Source organism: Sarcophilus harrisii, chromosome 1 (assembly GCF_902635505.1).
Source record: "Sarcophilus harrisii chromosome 1, mSarHar1.11, whole genome shotgun sequence".
Taxonomy (NCBI): Eukaryota; Metazoa; Chordata; class Mammalia; order Dasyuromorphia; family Dasyuridae; genus Sarcophilus; species Sarcophilus harrisii.
This window is the reverse complement of record NC_045426.1, coordinates 605,875,107-605,899,306: the sequence shown is the minus strand read 5'-3', so window position 1 is coordinate 605,899,306 and position 24,200 is coordinate 605,875,107. Positions and strand designations below refer to the sequence as shown.

Here is a 24,200-nt window from a genome sequence, read left to right as displayed (position 1 = left end):
ACATGATACTGTAATAAATGACTGGTCAGCATCATCTTTCCTTGTATTCTATATATTATTATTATTAGGTTCTTCCCTGATACTAATATAGTACAATTTGATTTAATTAAACTTTGCCCTTGTATAGTGATTTATATTTTCTAAAACCCCATCATATCCATGATCTTATTTGATTCTCAAAAACCCTGCAACTCCATGAGGTTAACACAGTGCCTAGTATACAGTAGACTTATAAGTACTTATTGGTGACTATTGACCATGTAGGATAGTTAACTCAATCTCATCTTACAGATAGTATAATTTACAATTTTTTTTTTCTATTGGACCTCTGATATCATGAGTGCAGGAAGTTCCTAGTAATGAACTTCCCCTACTAATATAGAGTACTTTTTCTTCTCCTTTTAGTCTTGGAGAGTTGTTTGTAGACACTGAAAACTTGATAACTAGCTTGACCAGACAGCTGGTATGTATCAGAGACAAAAGTTGAAATAATTCTTCTTGAGTCCATTATATCATATTGCCTTCATCTAGTATGACTCTTGCCTTTTAAACAATTTCTTTTGACTGGCTAATGTGTTTCCCATCATAATAGAATATCTCAAAAGACTTAGTGCAGATAAGACTTTAGTAAGTTTAAACTGCACTAAGACTTTTGGAACAGCTATATTCTATACATATTGAATATTTTGGATATGCTGATTTATCCCTCCTTAGGTATGCCATGTTGAATATATGCTTACTGAACTTCATTACTTACATTTCGGATGTCTACTTCTGAAGCTTAACTAAAGGAGATGTCTTTGTTCTTCAGTAGTGCCGAATCTAAGCCCACAGGACATGAGCTTGAACATTAGTTCTTCTATGTTATCTTGTAAAAGTGATTCAGTATCTCTCTTGGTCTCAATTTCCTCTTCTGTGTCATGAGGGGACTAGACAAGGTGACCTTGATGATCTGTTCTTGCTCAGAATTTATGATCTTTTACCTTATTTCCTTATTCTCAGCTTCTAAAGTTTTATCCTATTCTTGCCACTCCACTATATGGTGGCCGTCATCACAGGCACCTATGTGGGCATATAGCCTAGAATGCCTCACTTCAAAGAAGAGAATCAGAGTGTATTTGAAATTGAAGCTAAGTAATCTGCCCACATAGATGCCTGTGATAGTAACCACAAGGGAGAGTTTAAGTACTTAAATAATCAAAAATTCAAGTTTCAAGGGATGTTAGAGATTATTTAGTTTAATACTGTCACTTAGATAAAAAGGTTGAAATCTAAAAGATTTCTGTTTTCTTTTTAAAGCAAATAAAAGTTTTTTACCTTTTTTATTTCTTTCCTCCCTTCTTCCTTCCTTCTCCTCCTCTTTTTCCTTCTCCTTCTCCTCCCTCCTCCTCCTTCTCTCTGTCTCTGTCTCTCTATGTGTATATGTATGTATCTGACTCTGTTTATCTGTTTCTATGTCTCTCTATCTGTCTCTGTGTCTGTCTCTCTCTCCATTTCTGTCTATGTCTATCTTTTTCTGTCTGTCTCTTTCTTCCTTTCATCTAAACTTTTAGCTTATATGCCTCTACAGCTGCTTTTCCTCTTGGAATGGAACAATCAGAAAGAAATACCAGCTCTTAATACACAAAAAAGGGAACCTGGGATATTTCAGGATATTTCTTTATAGAATAAAGTAATGTCATCTTAATGAAGTTCTATTCAACTAATCTATGCCCATGAGCGTCTTGATAGCAGGGAATGTCTTTTATCTTTGTATCTCCAGAGCTTAGAACAGTCCATGGACACATAAGGCACTTAAATCTTTATTGACTATGTGCATAAACACTAGGGATATATGGACAAAAAACAGATCATTCTTTTCCCTTTAGTTATTTACATTCTATTTCAGACTCTTAAAGGCAAAAGTTTCAATAAAGGATCCCAGTTTGAGCAAGATAGAGAATATGGAAGAAAATTACACTTTTCCCTCTCAGTTGTATAATTATAGTTTCCTTCCCTATATAGAGAGCATTCCTGAAGGCATCTTCAAAATCTCACATTGGAGATGAGGAAACTGGGGTCCAGAAAAGCCAAGTATTTTGCCTAAAGACACAGAAATAATTAATGATAGACATAGAACTATTGCTCAGATCTGCTTACTCCTAAACCACTCCCGTCTTTTCTATTATATATTGCTAGTCGTCTAGCCTACATGTTGATCAAGAAGGTTCCTCACTTTGACCATGAATCACATTTTCCAACCTTGGTGTTCTGTAGCAGAAGTTGAGCAATGTAGAATGTGACAAATGGAAAGATGAATTTAAATACTAATATGAAAGAGGAGTTTTACTGAAGCCAAGTAAAAACAGATTGTGACAAACAAGATCAGCTTGGTTTATTGGCAACATAAAAACTTAACAGATTTCAAGTTTTCCTTTCTCCTTCAGCAATTCAACATTAACTCTGTGTGTTGTATATGTCTTTTTACCCTAGTGTCATCCCTCATGAGCGAAGAATTTTAACAATACTGCAGTGGCTTACCCTTCCTGATAATGAAAGGTAATTTTTCATCCTTTTCCATTTTTCTCTCTTTCTTGTAAATTTCCATCTTAGATTTGAATTACATGGAACACTAGATGAAACATTAAGCCAGGATTCCGGCCAATGTTTGGTATTATTAATGTTGTGTAGCTCTTAGTCTTAACCATGTCACAGGTTCCTTAAGAGGGATAGAATGGGCTTTGATTATCAAAGAACATTTAATTTCATGGATTAAGACCAACTATTTATCCTATTAATTGTAACCCAGCTTAAATAAATCAGGAGCTTTGGGAAATGTACAAACAGCACCCTAAGGGTTGAGATAATGTCAAGATTTAATTGTGATTTTAATAAAGAATTCTTAAATGATACAGCTTCCATAGTCCTTGTAAGTTTTCCTAGGGCCATGTACTCTTTTGGCTGTTGCCTGGTGCCCTTCACCATATGTATTCTGATAACTTAATAAAGTTACAGAGTGACTAATTGCTAAATTGTGTTGTGGGGACAGGGAGGAACGGGAACTGATGAAAATAAAACTCATGAGTTTTCCATAATAGAAACCATGGTTGGGAGGTTAATTAACTTCACTTGAAGGGATATTTTGCTGGGTCATGAGAGGACATTAGCTATGTTTAGGGTTTGGAGAGATATTCTGACTCCCAATCTTTCTTGTAGGCCTTCTGTCTATGCCTTCTATTCTGAACAGCCAGATGCAGCTGGACACAAATATGGCCCATTTGGCCCTGAGGTTAGTATATTCATAATCCGCATGACAGGGACAGAAGTATCACTAAACTACTCTCTGTGCTTCGTCTGTGATACCTGATTCGGTTTTTAGGCAAAGCAACATGGTAGATTTATCAGAGTAGTGTTATCTATGTTGTTGGTTTATAACCAAAAATGTTTTAAAATCAAGATCACTTAATTTGATTTTTAAGTTATATGTCTCTCATAAAGAAGTTTAGGTCAGATTGTGTTTTTAAAAAAAGTCTTAAAATTGGTATTGTAAAAAGTGGGGAATAATCCAGTTCTGATACTTGGAGTGATATATATAGCTAAATATGTAAAAGCTCCATGATTTCTTTACATTGTGGGGTAATTCTCAGTGTAGGGGCTCCTTGTATCTGCAGTTCATCTATTATAGTTGAACTTATCCAGTATAATATAGATAATGTCAGAGACCGAGTTTGAACCTGTATTCTTGGCTCTGAGTTCAGACTTTATCTAATACACTATGTTGCCTCTGTGCTATCAAGTATATGATTTGAAAATGAGTGCTTTTAATCCTTAGATTTAAGGTGCAAAGGAATGTGAATATGAGAAAGACACTTGAAAAATACTTTGTGGGAATTTGAGTTTTCAAAGATTGAATCTGATAACAAAAATGTACTAATCACAGTTACATAATTAGAGGAATTTGTAATGTATTGGATAAAGAGCTGGCCCAAAGTTGAGCTAGGAAATTCAACTTTGTTTATGACCCTGGGCAATTTTGTTTAATGTCTCAGTGACCTAGACCACTCTAAAACTATAAGTTTCAGAAAAGCTGCTTTACATGCATTGGCAAGAGGAAGCTGCTTCACCACAGAGTCCCCTAATCTAGCAAAATCATAGGTTTGGTCCCTATTCCCTTAAAATTAAAAAGTACTTTATATACACAATTTCATTTGATCTTCACAACAGCCCTGTGAGGTAGATAAGTACATATTAGTCTTGTATTATGAATGAAGAAATTGAAGTGTGGAAAAGTTCAATGATTTCCCAATGGTCAAATGGCTCATTTGTGGCAAAGTTGGGACTCCAACCTAGTTCTTCTGATGCAAAGTCTGGTGTTTCCACTACATTGTAGCTTTCAATGGGACTCAATAAATATTTGTTAAAATATTATAAATATAAAAGCACTTCCATACTTGTTGAATCGCTGGAATAAACTGATTTGGATTGAAAGTTAGAGGATAAAGAAGGGAGGCATTGATGAAAAATGGTTATAGTTGGGTAACCAAAACTGTTTTTAAGAGGAATAAAATACTCTTAAACTAAAGACAGTTTTAAATAGGAATTAATTTATTTGAGAGCTGTGTCAATCCTCTCTTTTTAGGTACCCAGGAATTTTGATTGTAGACTTTCTCTTTTACAAGACCCATCAAATGTAATTTCTAAGAGGAGGCTGTGAGGTATTTTTGGGTGGTACTTGGGTATCAAATGATACATTACACTGGTATTTCAATATATACATTTTCTAAAATTTGTGGATTTTTACAAATTTAACCATTTTGATGTATTTGTGGTTTTTTACTCTTCTACCTCAATTCAGTGAGGTTTTTTGTTTGTTTGTTTTCCTGAGAATCTAAAATTTTATTTACATTACCAGACTCTTTGAAAATGTTTGTTTTTGGAGAATGGTAGATTCTCTGATATTCCACAAAAAATGCTATGAATAAAACCATGCTCACATCATTTAGAATAGGAATGTACTAACAGTGTATTACTGATGGCAAGAAAATATATTATTATTCTCATTTTATACACGTGGAAATATCAGAGTGCTTAATTGAATTATGCAAGATTACAAAATAAAAGACATTCAAACTTCATGAATGCAATGAGACCAGGCTCTTGCCTCAATAGATGGATGCCTCATTCTTATGAAGCCTAGATAACAAATGACTAAGGTTGTCAGCTACATGCATAAAGCTTGTTTGACCTCCCAGTATTTAACTGGGTAAGAACAATTCCTGTTCAAATATTAGTTCTACATTTTAAGAGATAATTCAATAAATGAAGGAGTTGACAAAGACTTTTATAAGAATTTTATGCATGTGATATGAAAAACTAAAATAACTAAGCAAAATTTGTCTTCTGTTGACTACGTGCTTTGGATTCAAGATTATAGCAAATGAATGTTGACTTCTCGTAATACACTTTTAAAAGTATTTTGTGGTTCATCTAAGGAATTGATGAAGTGAAGGATCTTTATGAGGTAAAGTATGATTTCATGCTTTAAAATAGAAGAATGGATATGGAAAATGAATTTGAAGTTATATCTGGCCAAAACCACCCTGGAATGCAATTCTGAAATTCAAGTAGGCACTTTAACTACAAGTATCAAGGTTTCCATGAAAAAAGATAATTATTCTGTCAGACTTTGTACTCTTACAGTAAGGTTTTGTTCCTGGTTTCACAGTGTACTAGTGAATGTTCAAAAATGTGCTTGCTTTTGGATTCCCGCGATCGCTCTTTTATCTTCTGTGCTTCCTCAGTGACACTCTGGTAGGTTGCCCTTCCAGGTCGAGAGGCAGAGCTTTGGCTGACTAGTTACTACTATCTTCCTCAGTGGCCTAGCATACTTTTGAAAGCAGGGTCAATAGCCCTCCTTTGTCTCCACCCTCAATAACCTTAGGCTAATTCTTTTTAAGTCAGGCTAGAGAATGGCTGGTTAATGAGAATTTAGCTTTCTTCTCCCTCTAACTTTGGAAGGAAGAAACTTATGCAATGTAATCATTGGACAAAAACCTGTTCCAACTAAAACCTATTCTTGCTGCTCCTCTAACATGCTATCTTGGAATGACTCTTGGGAGTCTTCAGAATGTTTAGGTCTCTTGCAAATGGCCTGGAGCCTCTTGGGCAGATTGAGCTCTTGCTGAATGTGTTTGGGGACCATGAAATGAGAAACTTCTATTTTTCCTTCTTGCTCTTCTTATTGGGACTTGCCTGAAAGCTTGAAGCATTTTAAAAACCAAAGTATGTGGGGCTGTGCCTTCCAAAATCTCCAATCATAAGAGGGATGAGTGGCAAACAGAATCTCCTTTTGCAACCGCTTTTCCTGAAAATGATGAATTAGCATGGCAGATTCTCCCTGCCTCCCTAGATACACTAACATAATTCTTCCCCTTCTCCCCTCTTGCATTCAAATGTCTCTGTGACCAGCCCAACCAAGACAAATGAGTCAGGCGGCCCTAAAATAAATGGCATTTTAAATTCACTTTTGTAGCACCAATAAAATAGGAGTCCCACTTTTCTCTAGTGATTAGAAGTCCCCAAAGATCAGTTAACTACTATTATCAGTTAACTCTCAATTATCAAAAACTAATTTCCATAGCTACTCTCCACTGATGTCTGACTCCTGACCCCCCAATTCCCCAAAGAAGATAGTTTTTGGTAAAAAATATTTAAGTAGATTATTTTATCCAGAGATCATCAGAAATTAAAAGTGCTTAATGATTTTTGTCTTATAATGCCCCCAATTTGAAAACAGATGTTTTGATATATTAAAAATGTTTTATTGATTCTCTCTGACCTTCTAAAGATCAGATACAGAGGCTATAATATCAGCCACATATGCTTTATTTTGTGGTTCTCATATGCTGTACTCAGCTTACTTCAATACTTCTTTAAGACTAAAAATAAATTTTTTTTGCCTCTATGGCTAATTCCACCCTTTGGATATTTTTTGTTGATATTTGTTAATAAGGGTGACTATCATCATAATAGGTACCTACTAGATCTTAGAATGGGTTCCACCCTATGTGACTCTTAGATTATGTATAGATTATAGATTGTTAGACTGGACCCTAAAGGTCATTTAGTCCCATCCTCTTATAAAAAGGAAGAAGAGTTGAGATTTGAAATGAGGTCCTCCATCTCCAGATCCAGTATTCTTTCCATTATGCCATAATGCTTTCCACATAGCAATGGCCATGCAATGCCTTCTTTAAAGAAGATGGTCCTTAGCAGGAAAAATTTGAGTTGATTATTTCCTTCAGGGGATATCAGAAATCAAAAGGGCTTAATGAATAATTTTTCTTGTAATTTTTCTAATTTCAAAAGAAAAAATTTGGAACTTAAAAAACCCAACACTCAGATGAACCAGTTATCCAGAGATCGGACTTTTTTTTTTTTTTTTTTTTTTTTTAAATAACTTAGGGAACCCTTCACAGACTCTGAAATATTAGTTAATTGATCTGACCAGTTGAGGAATTCTTTCTCTAACTTCCCCTATAATTTTCTCTGTAAAGTTGGCATCCTTTGCTAACATAAACCCATATGGGTATTTATTCATAAAATGGGCTCCCGAAGTTCATTTCAATTATAGATTCCCTTTATACTCATGCTCTTAGTGCAAAAGCTGCTACCCTGCCAGCAAGAACAATTTAGGGTTCCTCTCTGCAAGAGGTCCCTAAATTGTCCCTTGTACCAATTTCCTTATCATCTAAGAAGCCTTTCTTTCTTCCACCAAATGGCAAAGAGTTGTACGCTCTGCCCCTGGGGGCGTGACAGGCTTCTTCTGAGTCCAGACATCTCTCTCCGCCAGTACAGGAGAGTAGTTTTGGCTCCCCTCTTACTCCGGCTAAGAGACCTAAGAGGAAGCTAACTCCTAAGAGGAGACAGGAAAGACCAGTTGCTTCTCCAAAGAAACGAAGAAGAAAATTACATAGGATGACCCATTATGCTGCGGAAGCCCGTCGGGATAAAGTAAGTTGATCTGTTGTTCCAAAGCTTTATGTCAGGAAGGCCAGAGTTAAAGCTCTCCTTGTTACCTTAGAATTTTAGAATGGTAGTACTACTCCCTGGCTGGGGAGTGTGCCCAAAAGTTTTACTTAATTTTCAGGGTCTACTTGGCTTTCAGAGTTCAGAGTCTGGTACATAAAGCTGCCCTCCTGCTTTTGACAGATACCATGAAAAGCTTACTTGGAGGACCTTTTTGAATTCTAATCAAGTTAGAAAAGCATGTTTCTTTCCATTATCACCTTGCTTCTACCAAAAAAGAGTCTTAGCATCTGACTTCGAAAAACATATTCACATTGCTTTGAGTTGAAGCATTTCACAATTGCCCCAATTTAAAGCCTCTGACAAAAGGGACTTTCCAAGTTTTCTTCCCAGAGGAAATTATTGCTTGCTCAATCTTAAATAATGACATTCTTCTAACAGGGAGAGAAGGAGGAAGACACCAAGGATAGTTTGATTTCCAAAGGAGAAAACTCCTTAAAACAGTTGACTTAAATAATTTGGCAACTCTTTAACTCAACAGACTTTTAGATTAGAATCTGAAGGATAGAGACAATAATAAAGGGTAAATAAGAGAGAGTATTTTTGGTATTATCTTGCATTGATGGGTAATATCTACATTGCAGGACATCTGAAATAGCCCAAAGATTCATATTTTTTGTTTGTCCATGAAGCCTCAAATCTTTTTGAGTTAATGCATCATACAGCAAAGTCCAAACAATCTTATTTATCTATATCTGTATTCTTGGCATTCTTTGGAGGGAAGAAGAATTCTTTACTGCCACTGATGGCAGCAACAATGACTTGTCAAACTCTCTACATTTAGTTCCTTTTTCTTTAGATAACTGTTTCAGGCAGGGTTTTCTCAGAAGAACATTATCAGTTAGCACATCTGGGAGTATCTGGAGTTCTTTTCTTAGGTTTCAGGGTGAAACATTCAGTGACATGCTTTGGAATAGAATTTCAGATACCGAATCCCATCTTGAAAAACTAAATCTTCCCAGTACAACTAGTTTAGGAGAAGTCTTACTTAATCTAAGGAGATATTAATAGAATATAGTTTTTAGATAGTATCAAATAAACATGTTATTTCGATGAAAATGATATCCATGTAATATCTTGTGATACTTCAAAAGTTGTATAAGTTTAGCTAAGTAATTGGTAAAACATACTATCATGTATATGTTTGAGAAATTGTCTGAAAAATATAATGTTTAATAATTGAAGTTGAAAGAAGCCAGACCCACATGCAAATAAATTAAAAGTTTGAAAGGAAACAATAGGATAAGAGATCAAATTGGGATCCTTTCCCTCAGAAAACATCCTTTAGAGAAGTAGGCATTGAATCTTCTTTTAAATAGGATAAGAAAAAACCCATATAAAAAATTCCAAACATTTACTTTTATTTAAAACTGCTGATAAGGTCATGGTTTAAAGCTGAAAGATACCTTTTAAGTCATTTAGTCTAATACCTTCATTTTACAGTCATTTAAATGGAAACCCAGAAAGTCAAAAAAGAAACCCTGAAATCCAATTCAGAGTTGGCTTTTCTTGACTCCTAAGTCCAGTGTTCTATCAGCATCATGGCTCTTAAGGAATACATTATATTTTCAAAATAAACCAGAAAGAATTTTCATGTCAAAATGATTATATACATATTTTTAGAAAATCTTCCACTATTAGCCTTCCCTTCTTTTCATGAAAATTATATTGAAAATCTTTGGAAAGTTGTATGGATATCATTGTGTTATTAATATGCTGATTCATATGTCATGATAACTTAGATGCCATAGTAACCACCTGCCATTCTTGGAATACCTTCACTTCAATAAGCATTAAGTGTCTACTATATACCATATTCTTTCTTTGGTGCTGACATTTAAAAAAAAGTAAATTTGCTCTACTCTTTTGCTGATCTTGTTCCTGGTTCCTATCTCTCATGGTCCCTTGGGAGCTTTAAATGTTTAGCTATTTCTGTTCATCTCTAAAAGAATATATTTTTAAAAACTCTACTTTGAAAAACAAGAATCAGTATATCTTTAAAAACAAAAATTGCTTCCTTAAAATTAATTCATATGTATGTATTTTTATATACACAATATATATGTGTATGAAGTAATGAAGTAAATTAATCCTAGTTTCTCTAAAAATTATTGGGAACTTTTTCCTAGCCAAAGCTCTGCCTCTTGATAATGAAGGTTACCCTCCAGAATTTTCTAAGGAAGGAAATCAGTGAGAAAAAAGGAAAGCAGAGAAACAAGATTTGACTTGATTGTTCTTCAAAATTTCTTTACAGATGACAAATCCTCTGAGGGAAATTGACAAAACTGTGGGACAGTTAATGGATGGACTGAAACAACTGAAACTGCATCGTTGTGTTAATGTCATCTTTGTTGGAGACCATGGTAAAATCTTTCCTCCCATATATCAAATTTTTAAAGAGGACGGCTTAGTTGATATCAATGATGAGGTTAAACCCAGAAAATATTTGATAATTAATTAATTTCTATAGGCTACTCTTAAATATGGACTATAATTCTAATATGAGAGAAGGATCTTTAAAGGGAATCCTCCCCACAAAACTCTCCAGTATTTAAATGTATTCTTCGTGTAATTATAATTGACATTTTTTCCCATCTCATCCTTTTTTCTTTCCCATCATGTGTAGTTTTGCCCATTAAAAAAAAAATCTGTCATAGAGGCATAACCAATTATATTCAAGGAATTTTCTTTGCTTCTTTTAATATTTCATGGATACCACTGCAGAACTTGGTCTATCTGTTATCTGTTATCTTATACTCTCTTTCCATAACTGTTCCCCTCACCTTCTCTGGTTATATAGGTCTACAATAAAATATAGGATATTTCTTATAGATTCTAAACGATTATGCAAAATCACCACATGGATACCAATTTACTATATGAAAGAGTTTTTATATTTCTTCCAGCTCAAACAAAGATGTTTTGTTTATTTTTATTCCTAACCCTCAGCTTGGTTATGTTTGTTGTTATTCTTTTACTGAGAGAAGATTTAGACTATATTTAGATTTTGCGTGAATCATTTTTGGGGAAATGATGAATTACTTTTCCTTTTATCATGTACTATGTAGGTACTGCATCCATTTTAATCTAAAACACAGTCTTGTTTTTATTTTTATAATATGCTAAGTACTATTCTAAAAATCTCAATTCTTCCCTGAAAATGTGCTCTGTGTGTGTGTGTGTGTGTGTGTGTGTGTGTGTGTGTATGCGTGTGTGTGTATGTATGTGCGCACACGTGTGTATGGAGAGAGAGAAAGAGAGAGAGAGAAAGCAATAGGATGGTGAGAAAGTACTTTTCCACTTTAGGCAAGTGTATCATTAATGACCTCATTTAGAAAAGGGATTTGACTAGTATTGTTTGGCCCCAAAAGGAGGACTGGATAAAAGTTGCATGTATAAATTTAAGCTTGCTGTCAGGAAAAACTGCCTAAAAATTAATTCTATGCAAAAGTGGCATTGGATATCTGGGCAGGTAGTAGGTTATCTCTTGCTTTTAAATAGAGTCTATACTACCATTTGTTGGGGATGTTGTAGTAAGAATTCATGTTCAGAGCCAGATCGAATTAAATGACGTCTGAGGATTCTTCCAATTCTGACATTCTAGGATTTTGTAAAGATCTTGGTGCAATAAGGACAACTATAGAAGTGAGAAGACAAAATGGCTATTCTCACTCAGTCCTTGAGGGAGGTAGTATAAATGGAAATGGAAAATTCTGTACTTTACCTACCTATGAAGTCTAATATTTCTTTGAAGTCTATGATTGCCTGAATAATAGTATAATGCAGAGTCGTATTATTTAATATTTTAATCAACGACTTGGATAAAGACATGGTATATTTATCAAAACTATAAATAACATAATGTTGGGGGGGATATCTAACACAATGACAGAATTTGGATCTAAAAAGATCTTGATAAGTTAGATTGGATTTAATAAGAATTCAATAGGGATACAGATAGTTATAGTGGGTACAAAGAATAAGCTTCATAAAGTACAAGATGAGGGATAGAAGTCTATAGAAATTTGAATATGATTTGGAGATATCAGTGGATCACAAACCTATTGTAAATCAACACTACACTAAGATTACATAGCTTTTAGGAACAAGGAAACAATATTTCTTCTGAATATGTGTTAGCAACATATGGATTATTATGCTCTGTTCTGGATATCACAGATTAGGGAGGACTCTGATATGTTGAAGAATACCCAGAACAATTAGGATGAGGAAAATTCATGTTATCTGGTCGTCAGTTGGAGGAAAAGGGGATGTTTTTAGCTGGAGAGGAGAATGGTAGGGGGAGAGAATAGTAAAGAAACTTCTTAATAATTAGAGCTGTACAAAACAGGAATGGACTGACCCAGGAGATGGTAGATTTCCTCTCACTAGTTATCTTCAACTTGAAACTTCATGACCACTAATCAGATAGTCAAATATTAGAGTCACAAAGTGGATATTGACTTCATATGTGTTGTAGAAAGGGACCCTGAGTCCTAATTACTAAGTATGAGTTATAGAAAGGAACCTTTATAACTCTAAAATTCTGTGACTCTGTAAAATTCTCCATAGGCAATCTGCCCATTATGGTGTACCCTTTAATAAAGTTCTCTTACTAAGAATGCACCCTTTCAGGCTGCCCATCTTCTTCTCTCATTCTTACTACATGCTTGACCTGATTACTTTTCTTGGCAAACATTTCCTGGAGGATACACAACTTAACATGTACAGAGTTACATTCAAATATACTACCACATAACAGAACTTCCATTCTCTGAGAATGGCGGCTTTGAGCTGGATAAAGGCACTTAGGGATAAAACTAAAGTCTTGCCAATTCTAATTAGCCTTGTCCCTCTCTGTCCATGCTACAAAAATTCTAGACTAAGGATTTTATAAGATATTGATTTATGGCTTGCCTACCAGATCTTGGTCCTTTGTTTACAAAGGGTCATATGATATTTTATGGAATTGTTTAGAGAATATTTATCATATTATATTTTGGGCTAAAAGGCAGTAAATCAGGTCTGGTTGATATGATTTAAGTATCTTTGAATTTCCCAGAGATATTTATTCTTTCTCTCCCTTTCCTTCTCCTTCCCTCCCTCTCTTTACTCTGATTTTTCTATTCCTTTTTTTAAGTTTCAAATTCTCTTCCACTTCTACTAAATGGAAAGGCAAGTAAAAGAAAACCTATTACAAATATGTGTAGTCTTGTAAAACAAATTTCTGCATTAGCTATATAGAGGAAAAAATAAGGACAAAACCATGCTTCAATATCAGTTATCTATCTGGAAGTGAATAGCATGTTTTCTCATATGTGCTTTGGAATTGTAATGGATCATCATGGTAATTAGAGTTACTGAGTCTTTCAAAGTTGATTATCTGGACAATATTGTTGTTACTGTGTAAATTGTTCTGGTTCTGCTCACTTCACAACAAATTAAAAAAAACAGAAATATTAAATGCATTTTTCCTGAAGATACTGCAATAAAATTACATTCAAATAAGGATATTTGAAACATGAATAAAAAAATTAATTGGGAACCAAATAATAAATTGTAATTAAAATTTATTTGAAGCTAAAACTAAAGCATGTGTGAGTCAAAGAACAAATCATAGAACCAATCAACAATGCCATTGAAGCAATGAAAATGCAGCCAAAAAAGTACTTAGGGGAAATTTTATATCTCTAAATACCTATATCAATAAAAAAGAGAAAAAGATAAGTAAATTAGCATTGTTTATAAGGTTTGTATGTTTTGATACAAGGTACCATGCATAGCTAAGAAAGTAGTATGCTTATATTCTTTTCTATTCCCTTTCAATGTTTTCAGAAATCTATCATATTTAACTTTTCTAAAACTCTATTCATCTCCTTAACTTTTTTCTTTATTTTATGCTTAGAGTTATTTAGTTATGAGAAGGAAAATTTAGGTCTACCACTGATACAGTTTTGTTCTGTTTCTTTCTGTAAGTTATTAACTAAAAGTTTGGATGCTATGCCATTTGGTGCATATGTATTCAGTATTGATATTAATTTATTTTTTATAGTACTTTAAAATATAGTTTCTTTATTTTTCTTTTTAAATTTGGTCTTCTTTTGCTTTTTCTTTGAGTTCATGTGTGTCACCCTCCCTTTGTTATTTCAGTTGAAGCATGATGTCTAGCTCCTTATTTTAACTGTGTAGTTTCTGTTTCAAGTGTGTTTCTTGTAAACAACATACTATTGAATTCTGGTTTCTAATCCATTCTGCTATTGTCTTTTATTTTTATGAGTGAATTAATCATATTTATACTTACAGTTATGATTGCCAATTATAGATTTTCCTCCTTCCTAGTTTCTTATGTGTCTTTCTTTCTTTCTTTCTTTCTTTCTTTCTTTCTTTCTTTCTTTCTTTCTTTCTTTTTTCTTTCTTTTTTCTTTCTTTCTTTCTTTTTTCTTTCTTTCTTTCTTTCTTTCTTTCTTTCTTTCTTTCTTTCTTTCTTTCTTTCTTTCTTTCTTTCTTTCTTTCTTTCTTTCTTTCTTCCTTCCTTCCTTCCTTCCTTCCTTCCTTTCTTCCTTTCTTCCTTTCTTCCTTTCTTCCTTTCTTCCTTTCTTCCTTTCTTCCTTTCTTCCTTTCTTCCTTTCTTCCTTTCTTCCTTTCTTCCTTTCTTCCTTTCTTCCTCTTTCTTCCTGCCTTCCTTCTTGCCTTCTTTCTTGCCTTCCTTCCTGCCTTCCTTCCTGCCTTTCCTGCCTTCCAGCCTGCCTTCCTTTCTGTATGTCTTTCTGTTTTTCTTCCTTTTTTCTTTCTGTCTTTCCCATCTCTTGTTGTCCATTTTTCTTCTGATCACTATTTCCTTTAATCTATTCTTTCTCTTATTCCCTTTCCCTCCTATTTCTCTCTTGAGTAAGATAAATTCCTGTACCCATGCACTGTGAATATATGTTGATTGTTCCTTCTTCGAACCAGTTCAGGTGACCACGAGGTTCAAGCAATTCTCATACATTGCCCCACATTATCCTCTCTATTGTATAAATTCTTCCTTGTATGCCCATTTATTTGAGCCAATTTTCCCCAATCTGCCTCTCCCTACTCTCTTTCCCAGTGCATTTTTTTCCTTTAGTAGTTGACTTTCCTTTTAAGATCATCTTAGATTAGTAGAATCACATCCAGGACCTCTATCCAATTACATGGCCCCTGAGAGCCCTAGTAATGTTAAAGTTCTGAGAAGTTACATGTCCTTTCCTTGTATAAAATGTAAACAGTTTAACCTTAATTAGTCCCTTCTGGTTTCTTACTCATGTTTACCTTTTTATTCTTCTTTTGAATCCCATGTTTGGTGTACAATTTCAGATCTGATCTTCAATCTCAGGACCTTTCATTGTACCATCCCTGGACACTACCACTCTCTACCACTGCTTCTTCTGTTCTGGCCAGACCCAAACCCAGTGTTGGCATATTTATCTTTCTAAGCTTCTCTGAGCTGGAAGAATGATTCACTGTGACCTTTTTTTTGGTTTTCCAGATCAGAATTCAGTTTGGCATATTTTCTGGGTGGTTGTGGAGAAAATATGTTGGGTGAGCTAGGCAAAAATGCTGACTCATTCTACCATCTTCACTCCAAAGAGATTCTCACATACATAGACACACACATATCTCCCTTTTATCCACCCCCCATTCCAAGCAAGTTACAGTTAAGAAAAGATATATTTATATATACATATGAAGATATATACATACATATACACACTCACACACACACAAATCCCTTCCACATACATGTCTTTCCTATCCTTGCTCTTTCATTAAATTTTGCTACATAATTTAACTCCTCCCACCCAGGAGATGCTTCCCTTGTCTCCTTCCCTCATCCTTTGCTTCTCCTTCCACCTATCCCTCTCCTTCTTATTTCTTTATAGATTTTCAAGAGTGCCATATCCTTCATGGTATATATGTAGTGTTGCCTATTGAACCTATTCCTGATGTGAATAGGTTTTCAGAACTATAAGCCCTCCTCCCCCCTCTAATGCATCTGTGTCTATTCTTCCTCTGTACCTTATCTATATAACAGGATTACAATTTTTACCTTTACTCTGCCAGTCTTTCTTTTGAGCTTATCCTATTGTTGATGTAAATCTTAAACATAAAGTATACATTTCCTATATTTAAAAAAATAAATAATTTGTCCATGTTTAAACAGTTTGTTTATGTTGAGTTCCTTAGAATTGCTCTTTGATATTTTCTCTTATATGTTAAATTCGGGTTTGGTTGATAGAAAGTCCTGAAAATCTGCAAGTTTGGATGAGTGTCTGTGTTTTCTCATTCAAATTTATAGATAATTTTGCTGGGTATGGTATTTTTGGCCCCAGGCCTAGTTCTTTTGCTTGTCTGTAGACATAATCCCAAGATCTGCAGTCTTTTATTGAAGCTGCTGCTAAGTCTTATACAATTATAATTGTAGCTTCAATGTATTTGATTTTTTCTTGTTTCTTGCAAAATTTTCTCTTATTTCTGGGGGTGACACAAGTTAGCAATAATATTCCTATGTGTTTTCCACAAAGGTTTTTTTTTTTTTTTTTGTAATGGTAATGGTAATTGGTGGATTTTTTTCTATTTCTACTTTCCCTTCATGTTCTTTCATTCCAGGACAATTTTCTAGGATTATTTTCTGAATTATTGTGTTAAGGTTCTCTTTTTGCTCACAACTTTCTGTCAATCCAATTATTCTTATATTTTCTCTTCTTGATCTGTTCTCCAGATCTGTTGTTTTTCTTATGAAAAACATTTCTTGTGAAGTGTTTCACATTCTATTGTATTTTCAAATTCTTTATAATGTTTTGTTATTTTTTAGTCTCTCATAGTTTCACTGGCCTCCTCTTGCCCAATTCTAATTTTCAAAGCATTATTTCATCTTTGAAACTCTACTTTTAAAATTGATTAACTTTTTTTTTCATAATTTTCTTGTTTTTCTTGAATGGTTTTGATCTCTTTCTTTAGTTTTTCCTTAAAGTCTTTCATTTGATTTTTGAATTCTTTTTTGAGTTCTATAAATTCTCTCTGGGCAGGGAGCCATTTCACATTATTCTTTGGAGTAGAAGCTTTTTTTTTTTTCTTTAACTAAAATGTCCTCTTCTGAAAATGGATCCGGATCTTCCCTGTTCCCATATTATGTTTCAAAGGTGGGGTTCTTCCTTCTTTGCTGGTTCATTTTTTTTTTTTTTAAACAAAGAAGTATTAGTGTAAGCACCTCTAATCATGGGGTGGGAGGATGGTGCCTCAAGTTTCCCTTTACATCTCCCCTCTAACCAGGAATCCCAAACCAGGAGCTCCACCCTCTTGCAAGTGCCCACAGCCACCAATGCCCCTGCCCTGCTGTTTCTACTTTCACTAGGAAAGGTGAAAGTCCCTTCTAGCCATGAGCCGTGTCTCAGCACAGCTGGGCCTACTTCCCAAATCAGCCAAGGTTTGCTCAATCTTCCTGGACTCAAACCCCCACCGGACAAACAGTCCAGGAGGTGAAAGTCTCTGGGATTCCTGCTGAGGCTCTAACCACAGCCAGATAGCTCCAGGGATCCCTACTTGAAGTTTCTATGGCGTTAGCCTGGGGGTATTTGCATTGCAGACAGCTTAATCCCAGCCTTGGGTCTTTCTTCAGATGTTGTAGGTTTGTATCAGGAGGATCCCAGTCCTGCCCTATTATCTTGGTTTTTCACCTGACTATTTGCCCTGAAGTATAAATTTGTTCTATTTTTTTTGGGGGGGGGAGGGGGGGCAGAATTGAGAGAGCTTGAAATTTGCCAACCTACTCTGAGATCTTCCCAGAATCTTCTCCCCAGAGCAGTTCTCTTAATCATAAATGGCATAAAATTACAATAAAGATAGTGATCTTGAATAGGTCATGGGGAATAGGAAAGGGCTGTAGGACTGGAGAAGAACAAATGTTTCAGTTTTCAAAAAGGGAAGAGAATGGTTTCTATAAACTATAAGCTAATGATCTTGACTTTGATTCTTGGCCAAATTCTTATTTTTAAAAGGGATGGTTTGTGAACCTCTAGAAAAGGAAGCAGTGATCACAAAGATAACTTCATCAAAACATAGTGTTAGATTAATCTTAATACTTCTGTGAAGTAACTTATTTAGACTGATCATGAGATTATAGATAGTTTATCTAGACTTTACTGAGGTATCTAAATAAGTCTTTCATGTTATCTTTATGTAAAATACTAAAATGTAAGCTAAGCAGTTGTACAGTTAGGTTAGTTTGGAATTATTTAAATATTGGATCATAAAAATGGTCAATATTGACTATGTCAATTTGGAAGGAAATCTCCAGTGAAGCACAATTAGGGCATATGCTAGGTCCTGGGTTATTTAAATTTTTTTTTTTTAAACCAGTGACTCACTTGAACTAAAGCATGGAGTAATATACTTGTCAAATCTGCAAATTATAAATGACGTGGAGTTAATAGCTATCATATTTGAATGTTGGGCCAAATATAAAATACAATTACATTATAAAATATAACATCTTACATAAATTATATTATATAAAATATATTTAATAACATATTGTATAAATTACATAAAATTAAATTAAATGGGAAGCTATGTAGGACAGTGGATAGAATTCCAGGCCTCAAGTCAAGAGGACCCAAGTTTAAATTTGACCTCAGACTATAGCTGTATGTCTCTGAACAAGTGACTTAATGTTGTTTGCCTCAGTTTCCTCATATGTAAAATGAGCTGGAGAAGTAAATGGCAAACCACACCAATGTCTTTGCCAATAAAACCCAAATGGAGTCATGAAGAGTCGGCAAGATTAAACAACTAAACAGGAACAGCAAAACTAAACAAAGAATTATACTTGGGTTCAGCAGATGACCTGCTTCCTTAGTTATAGATATCTATTCTTTCAGTTCCTTGAATGAAGTTTCTTTCAGTCATGAATTTAATTCATCAAAGTAAACTACATGTCCTCTTATTATGTCCTTTATATCAATTTCATGTTTATGGCTTATGGAAGATAATTGCAGAGTCAGAATAAAAAGACAGCTTAGAAATAATCTAGTCCAGTCCTTACCTGAACAAGAATTCCCTTAACCAACAACTATGGAAATAGTTTTTCTATTTCTGTTTGATCTCAAATGATGGGGAAACTATTACCTCCTGAGTCTGAACATTTCAGTTTTGGACAGCTCTAATCAGGGGAAACATTTCTTTATATGAGTAGAGAAGAGAATAAGCATCTACATAGGCTCCACTATGTGCCAGATACCTTGCTAAATACTTTTTCCCAAGTCTTATACCATTCTAACTCTGCTATCCAATTCTTTCCAAACCTATTTCTTGTTTTTTACTCTGATCAAGTGCAACAAAGTGAATCCCTCTTCCATATGATTGTTCTTCAGATACTTAAATAGTTCACATTTGTGTGATGCTTTTAGGTTTGCAAATTGCCTTGCATACATTATTTCATTTAATCATCACAACCACCCTGGGAAATAGGTGCTGTTATTAATTTCAGTTTAAGATGCAGAAACTGAGGCAGACAGAGACTAAATTACTTGTCCCAGAGTCAACCAACTTGTGATTGTCTTAGACTAGATTTATACTCAGGTCTTCTTGACCCTGAATTAAGTGCTCTATTCATTATAGTTTTCTTAAGTTATCTTTTCTTAGGATAATCATGCATAGTTTTTTTTTCCAATTATGGCACACTTTCTAGTCCTACTAGCCTACTTATTGGTTGTATTCTTCTGACCACATTTAAGTTTGTATCTCAATGTCATGATCTATGTCTATATATATCTATAAATATAACTATATCCATATCTAACTATGAATATGTGCACCAATTTCCTGAGCTTTCCTCTGGGGAGAATTCACTTGACTGTTATCAGTATGTATACATATACATATGTGCCAATACATATGTGTATACCTGTGTATGATGACAACAGTTAAGAGTTCTGCCCATGAAGGGCAGAACATGAAATAAGTATTATAAGTTTTGTCTTCTCTCCTTTCAGCAAGTTCACCTTCTCTCTTAACTACAGTTGCCAGTTCTCTGTTCCTATTACATTGTTTACAACCTTGCTGGAACAGTTACTCTGTTCTACAATTAGAGAAGCAGCTCTCAGCTCATTTGGTCTGGAGTAGGCTTTTTTTTTTTTTTTTTTTTCCCTGTTTTGTTCTGTCAACATTATTTTGTCAATAATATCCAAGGCCACCTACTGAGACACTTAGTTGTTTGGTGATTACATATACTCAAAGCAGGAGTTATGTTTGAGAGATAATTTAAAAGAGACATTTTGTAAAAGACACACAGAACTATGTCTTTTAGTTATTTCTCTCCCTGCCTCTCTTTTTTGATTCCTCCTCTCATCCCCCTTACTGCCTCAGTATCAGGAAATTTTTATAGTAATTTGGATTTTAAAAAATAGGTCTTTCTTAGACTACAGAAGTAGCATCAGTGTCAGCTGGTTTTTATCATGGGATTGGAATAATTATTTCTTTCTGTCTCCCCTCCCCCCTCACTTGGTTGTTTGACCTGTAATGATAATTGAAGTATGGTTCTTTTTCAACATTCAAATATGAGCAGAGAGATTGTTGCTTAAGAAAATCTGATTCTATGGAACAGAAATCAGTATTTTTAAATTAAGAAACTATTTTGTCCAATACCCTTCGCTTCCCTTTCTCCTCCTTCCCAATAAGTGGTTTGGAAAGAACTCTTAAGATTCTTGAATAAGCCATGCTTATAAGTCCATAATACAATTTAAATTTGCACCTTACTTGTCTCCCTAACGGTTTTTCCCCTTTCTTTTTGCAGGAATGGAGGATGTCACATGTGAAAGGACAGAGTTCTTGAGCTCCTATCTGACCAATGTAGATGATATTATCTTGGTGCCTGGAGCCCTGGGAAGAATTCGTCCTAAGTCTAATAATAATGCAAAATGTGAGTTGGCATTTAAGACATGGTTATCTTGTAGCTAATATTCTGGAGAACCCTTTTCGTCTGAGCAACTATAATTAATTAACTATTTCAAATTTTATAAATTGGCTATCTTGTGCTTTTACGACATCATTATTTCCAAATACAGTGTATCTTTCTTCTTTAGGTGGGTAGTGGATAGAATGCTGGGGCTAGGAATTAGGAAACCCTGGCTTTTTTTTTTTTTTTCAATCAAATTTTAATTTTTCAACTACATTTAAAGATAGTTTTCAGCATTCATTTTTACAAAATTTTGAGTTCTGAATTTTTTTTCTCCCTCTTTCCCTTACCTCCCTTCTCCCTAAGACAGCAAGCAATCAGATATAGGTTATATATTCAATCATTTTAAATATAGTTCCATATTTGTCTGAAGACCTGAGTTCTAATTCTTCCTCAAACACTTATAAGTATATGATCCTGAGCAAGTCAATTAACTGCCTTGCTTTCCTTATCTTTAAAATTAGAGGATTTGATTCAGTTACTTCTAAGTTTCTTTCCAGCTTTCAGGTTTTGATTCGTTAACTCTTTCCTATGTCCTCACCAGATAACCATTCCCTGTAGTAAAAGAATTAATTACTTATTGATAAACCTTTCCCCTCCCTGACTTTCCCACCAAAGTGAGTCCAAAGCGCTTTATAGACTTAACAGATCCTTCTGCAGAAATTTTAGATCTCTCCAGTCTGGTCAGAAATCAGCTTCTGACCCATGTAAAACTAGTTGGCAAAGGCCAGAAGGAAAACCCATTAATGCCTGGGGAAGTGGTGGCTGTTTTGAAGATGAGGAGTAACGGGAAAATGATCATGACTCACCATGCCACTTAAGTTACAGCTTTCAGGATGGGAAACGTTACAGTCAGACAAAACTTTTAAACTAGTAGGCTCCAGGGGATTTTAGACGATTCCTCCCTTACTGAAGACTTGAAGTTGGCATTTTGTTTATTTGTAAAAATGGTCCATTTAGAAAAGATAGACATTTAAAAAATAATAATAAGTTAGAAAGGGGCAGCTAAATGATGCAGTGGATAGAGCACTAGCTGTGGAGTCAGGAGAATCCAAGTTCAAATCCATCACACTTAATACTTACTAATTGTATGACTCTAAGCAAGTCACTTAATCCCAATTGCCTCACCAAAAAACAAAAACAAAAACAAAAACAAAAAACCCTATAAAAGGTAAACATCGAGGTAAACATCGAGATCTTTAAAGACTTTAGAGAAGATTCTGTCCCAACAACAACAAAACATACATCTATGAAGAAACAGCAAATGAATGGAGTAGGAATAGATTGTGGGAAAAAGGAGGAGGAAGGGATATGAAGTGGAAAGAACTTTTGATTTGGAGTCATAAGGCCTGGGTTCAAATTTTGACTCTAGTACTTGACTACTTATGCCATGTTGGGCTAGTCAGGTACCCTCTTTGGGCCTTTCTGTTAACTTTTCTTATCTGTAAGATGAGGGAGTCAGATGAGATGACCTCTAAAGTCCTTTTAAATTCTAGTTCTGTGATTCTGAAAAGGGAGTTTATCATGTAACAGGGAACAGGGACTAAGACTGAGCACTAAAAAAGTTGTCTATCTTCTGCCTCCAATTTTTGTCCCTCTTCCTAACTTCCCTAAAAACATTTCAGGTATCCAGTGTGCTCCTCTTTCTCTCTCAAAGCATAGTTTGAAACTAAAGTTTTGTCTAATGTCTCCCAGAGAGAAGAGCATTCATGGATAATTTTTTTTTTTTTTTTTTGTCATTGGCATTCTTATCTTATCATTGTAGCATGAAAGATCTTCCTCTAAGGTTGAATAGCTGGGGAGATGTGTTTTCTAAGAATGAACTTTTATAAGTTGGTGTCCCAGAGATCACACTGGTATATATGGTAGTTTATTTCACTCATATATAGATCAGCCATTCTAAAGGGGTCCTTGGTCTTTTAATTTCATAGACGTTCAGGAGTTCTAATTCTGAACAATTGCATTACTTTTGGTTTGTAGTCTCCTTTAGCTATTAGAGGATAGAATCTGGTATAGTGAAGTCACCCAAATTAACACAATTAAGGCTTTGAATTTTCCCTCTTAAAAAAAAAAAAGACAAGTATCTCAAAAGAACAATTGAAAATTAAAGGAAACTTTTTTTCATAATCTAGTGTCAATTAAAAGTGGCATGAATATTATTATTCGAAAATTGTACTTCAGCATCTCATAGCTGTGGGGCTCAAGCCTTACAGAGTAATCCTGAATATTTAGAAATTGACAAATGGAGGGCATTTTTGGCCCCAAATATCTGAGTTTCTTGTACTGAGAGTGTAGGTTAGTGGGTTAAGCACTGGATTTAGAATCTGGAAGACAACTTCAGATTTTGCTTGAGACTTAATATTTGTGTTGTCCTGGGCAAATCATTTAGCCAAAATGATGTCTTTTAGTTTTCTTATCTGTAAAATAAGAAGGTTGGACTTTATGACCTCCAAAGTACCTTCTAGTTTTTATATGTATTATCCTAAGACCCTAAGTCATTTTAAAGGGGGGAAAGCCAAAATACAAGAAGAACTCTAAAGCCCCAAACTCTTTGTTCACTTTATAAACAACCTCTATTACATCATTGAGTGTTTTCCAGGATAAGTTTATGGTCTTGGCTAGCATCATCCTTTGTTTAATGATAGTGAAAATAAAAGAGTATGGTGTATGTGTATGAAATCTATAATTAGATCTAGTGTTATTGAAAAAAAAAAACAAGCTTTGTTTTCAACATTAACTTTAATGGTTTAAAATAACCCTCACCTTTGAAATGAACAAAGTGTAGTCTGTTATAAAGAAATACAAATCATTATGAAATCATATTTTAAAAGTTCTGTCAGATCTATTTTCTAATATGAATTGAGTTGTGTATGACTCCTTAAGCATATAGAAGAGCTCCCATTTAGAAAATATTGTATATTCTGCAAAGTTCTTTCTTCTCTTTAAGTTGAATAATTCTCTTTAAGGTGGATAATTCAAAGCAACTCCAGTTCCCCAAAAAATGAAACTAAGATTCAGATATGTTATTTGTCCAGGATATCAGAGCTTGTAAGATTTTCTTCTCAGTTCTAGTTTGGGGGAAGTGAGTTTATTGTTGTGTATCAGCACTGAGAAGGTGTTAATTTGTGTACTGACAATGAGATATTTGCCTTTATGGAAT

The 24,200-nt window shown here is 34.5% G+C and overlaps 1 protein-coding gene across 4 annotated transcripts in view; it reads left to right on the top strand.

Moving 5' to 3' along the window:
- The window catches only part of ENPP2 (ectonucleotide pyrophosphatase/phosphodiesterase 2), a 172,645-nt gene that overhangs the window by 101,053 nt on the left and 47,392 nt on the right, over positions 1-24,200 (top strand). For 3 of the 4 annotated variants that reach the window (XM_012541787.3, XM_012541788.3, XM_003760343.4), the window contains exons 10-13: positions 2,473-2,538; positions 3,196-3,268; positions 10,322-10,430; positions 20,879-21,004. In XM_012541787.3, the coding sequence (XP_012397241.1) occupies positions 2,473-2,538; positions 3,196-3,268; positions 10,322-10,430; positions 20,879-21,004 (374 nt within the window). Of the gene's footprint in view, positions 1-2,472; positions 2,539-3,195; positions 3,269-7,836; positions 7,993-10,321; positions 10,431-20,878; positions 21,005-24,200 lie in introns of all 4 variants that reach the window. The other variant, XM_012541789.3, reaches the window with a different exon arrangement.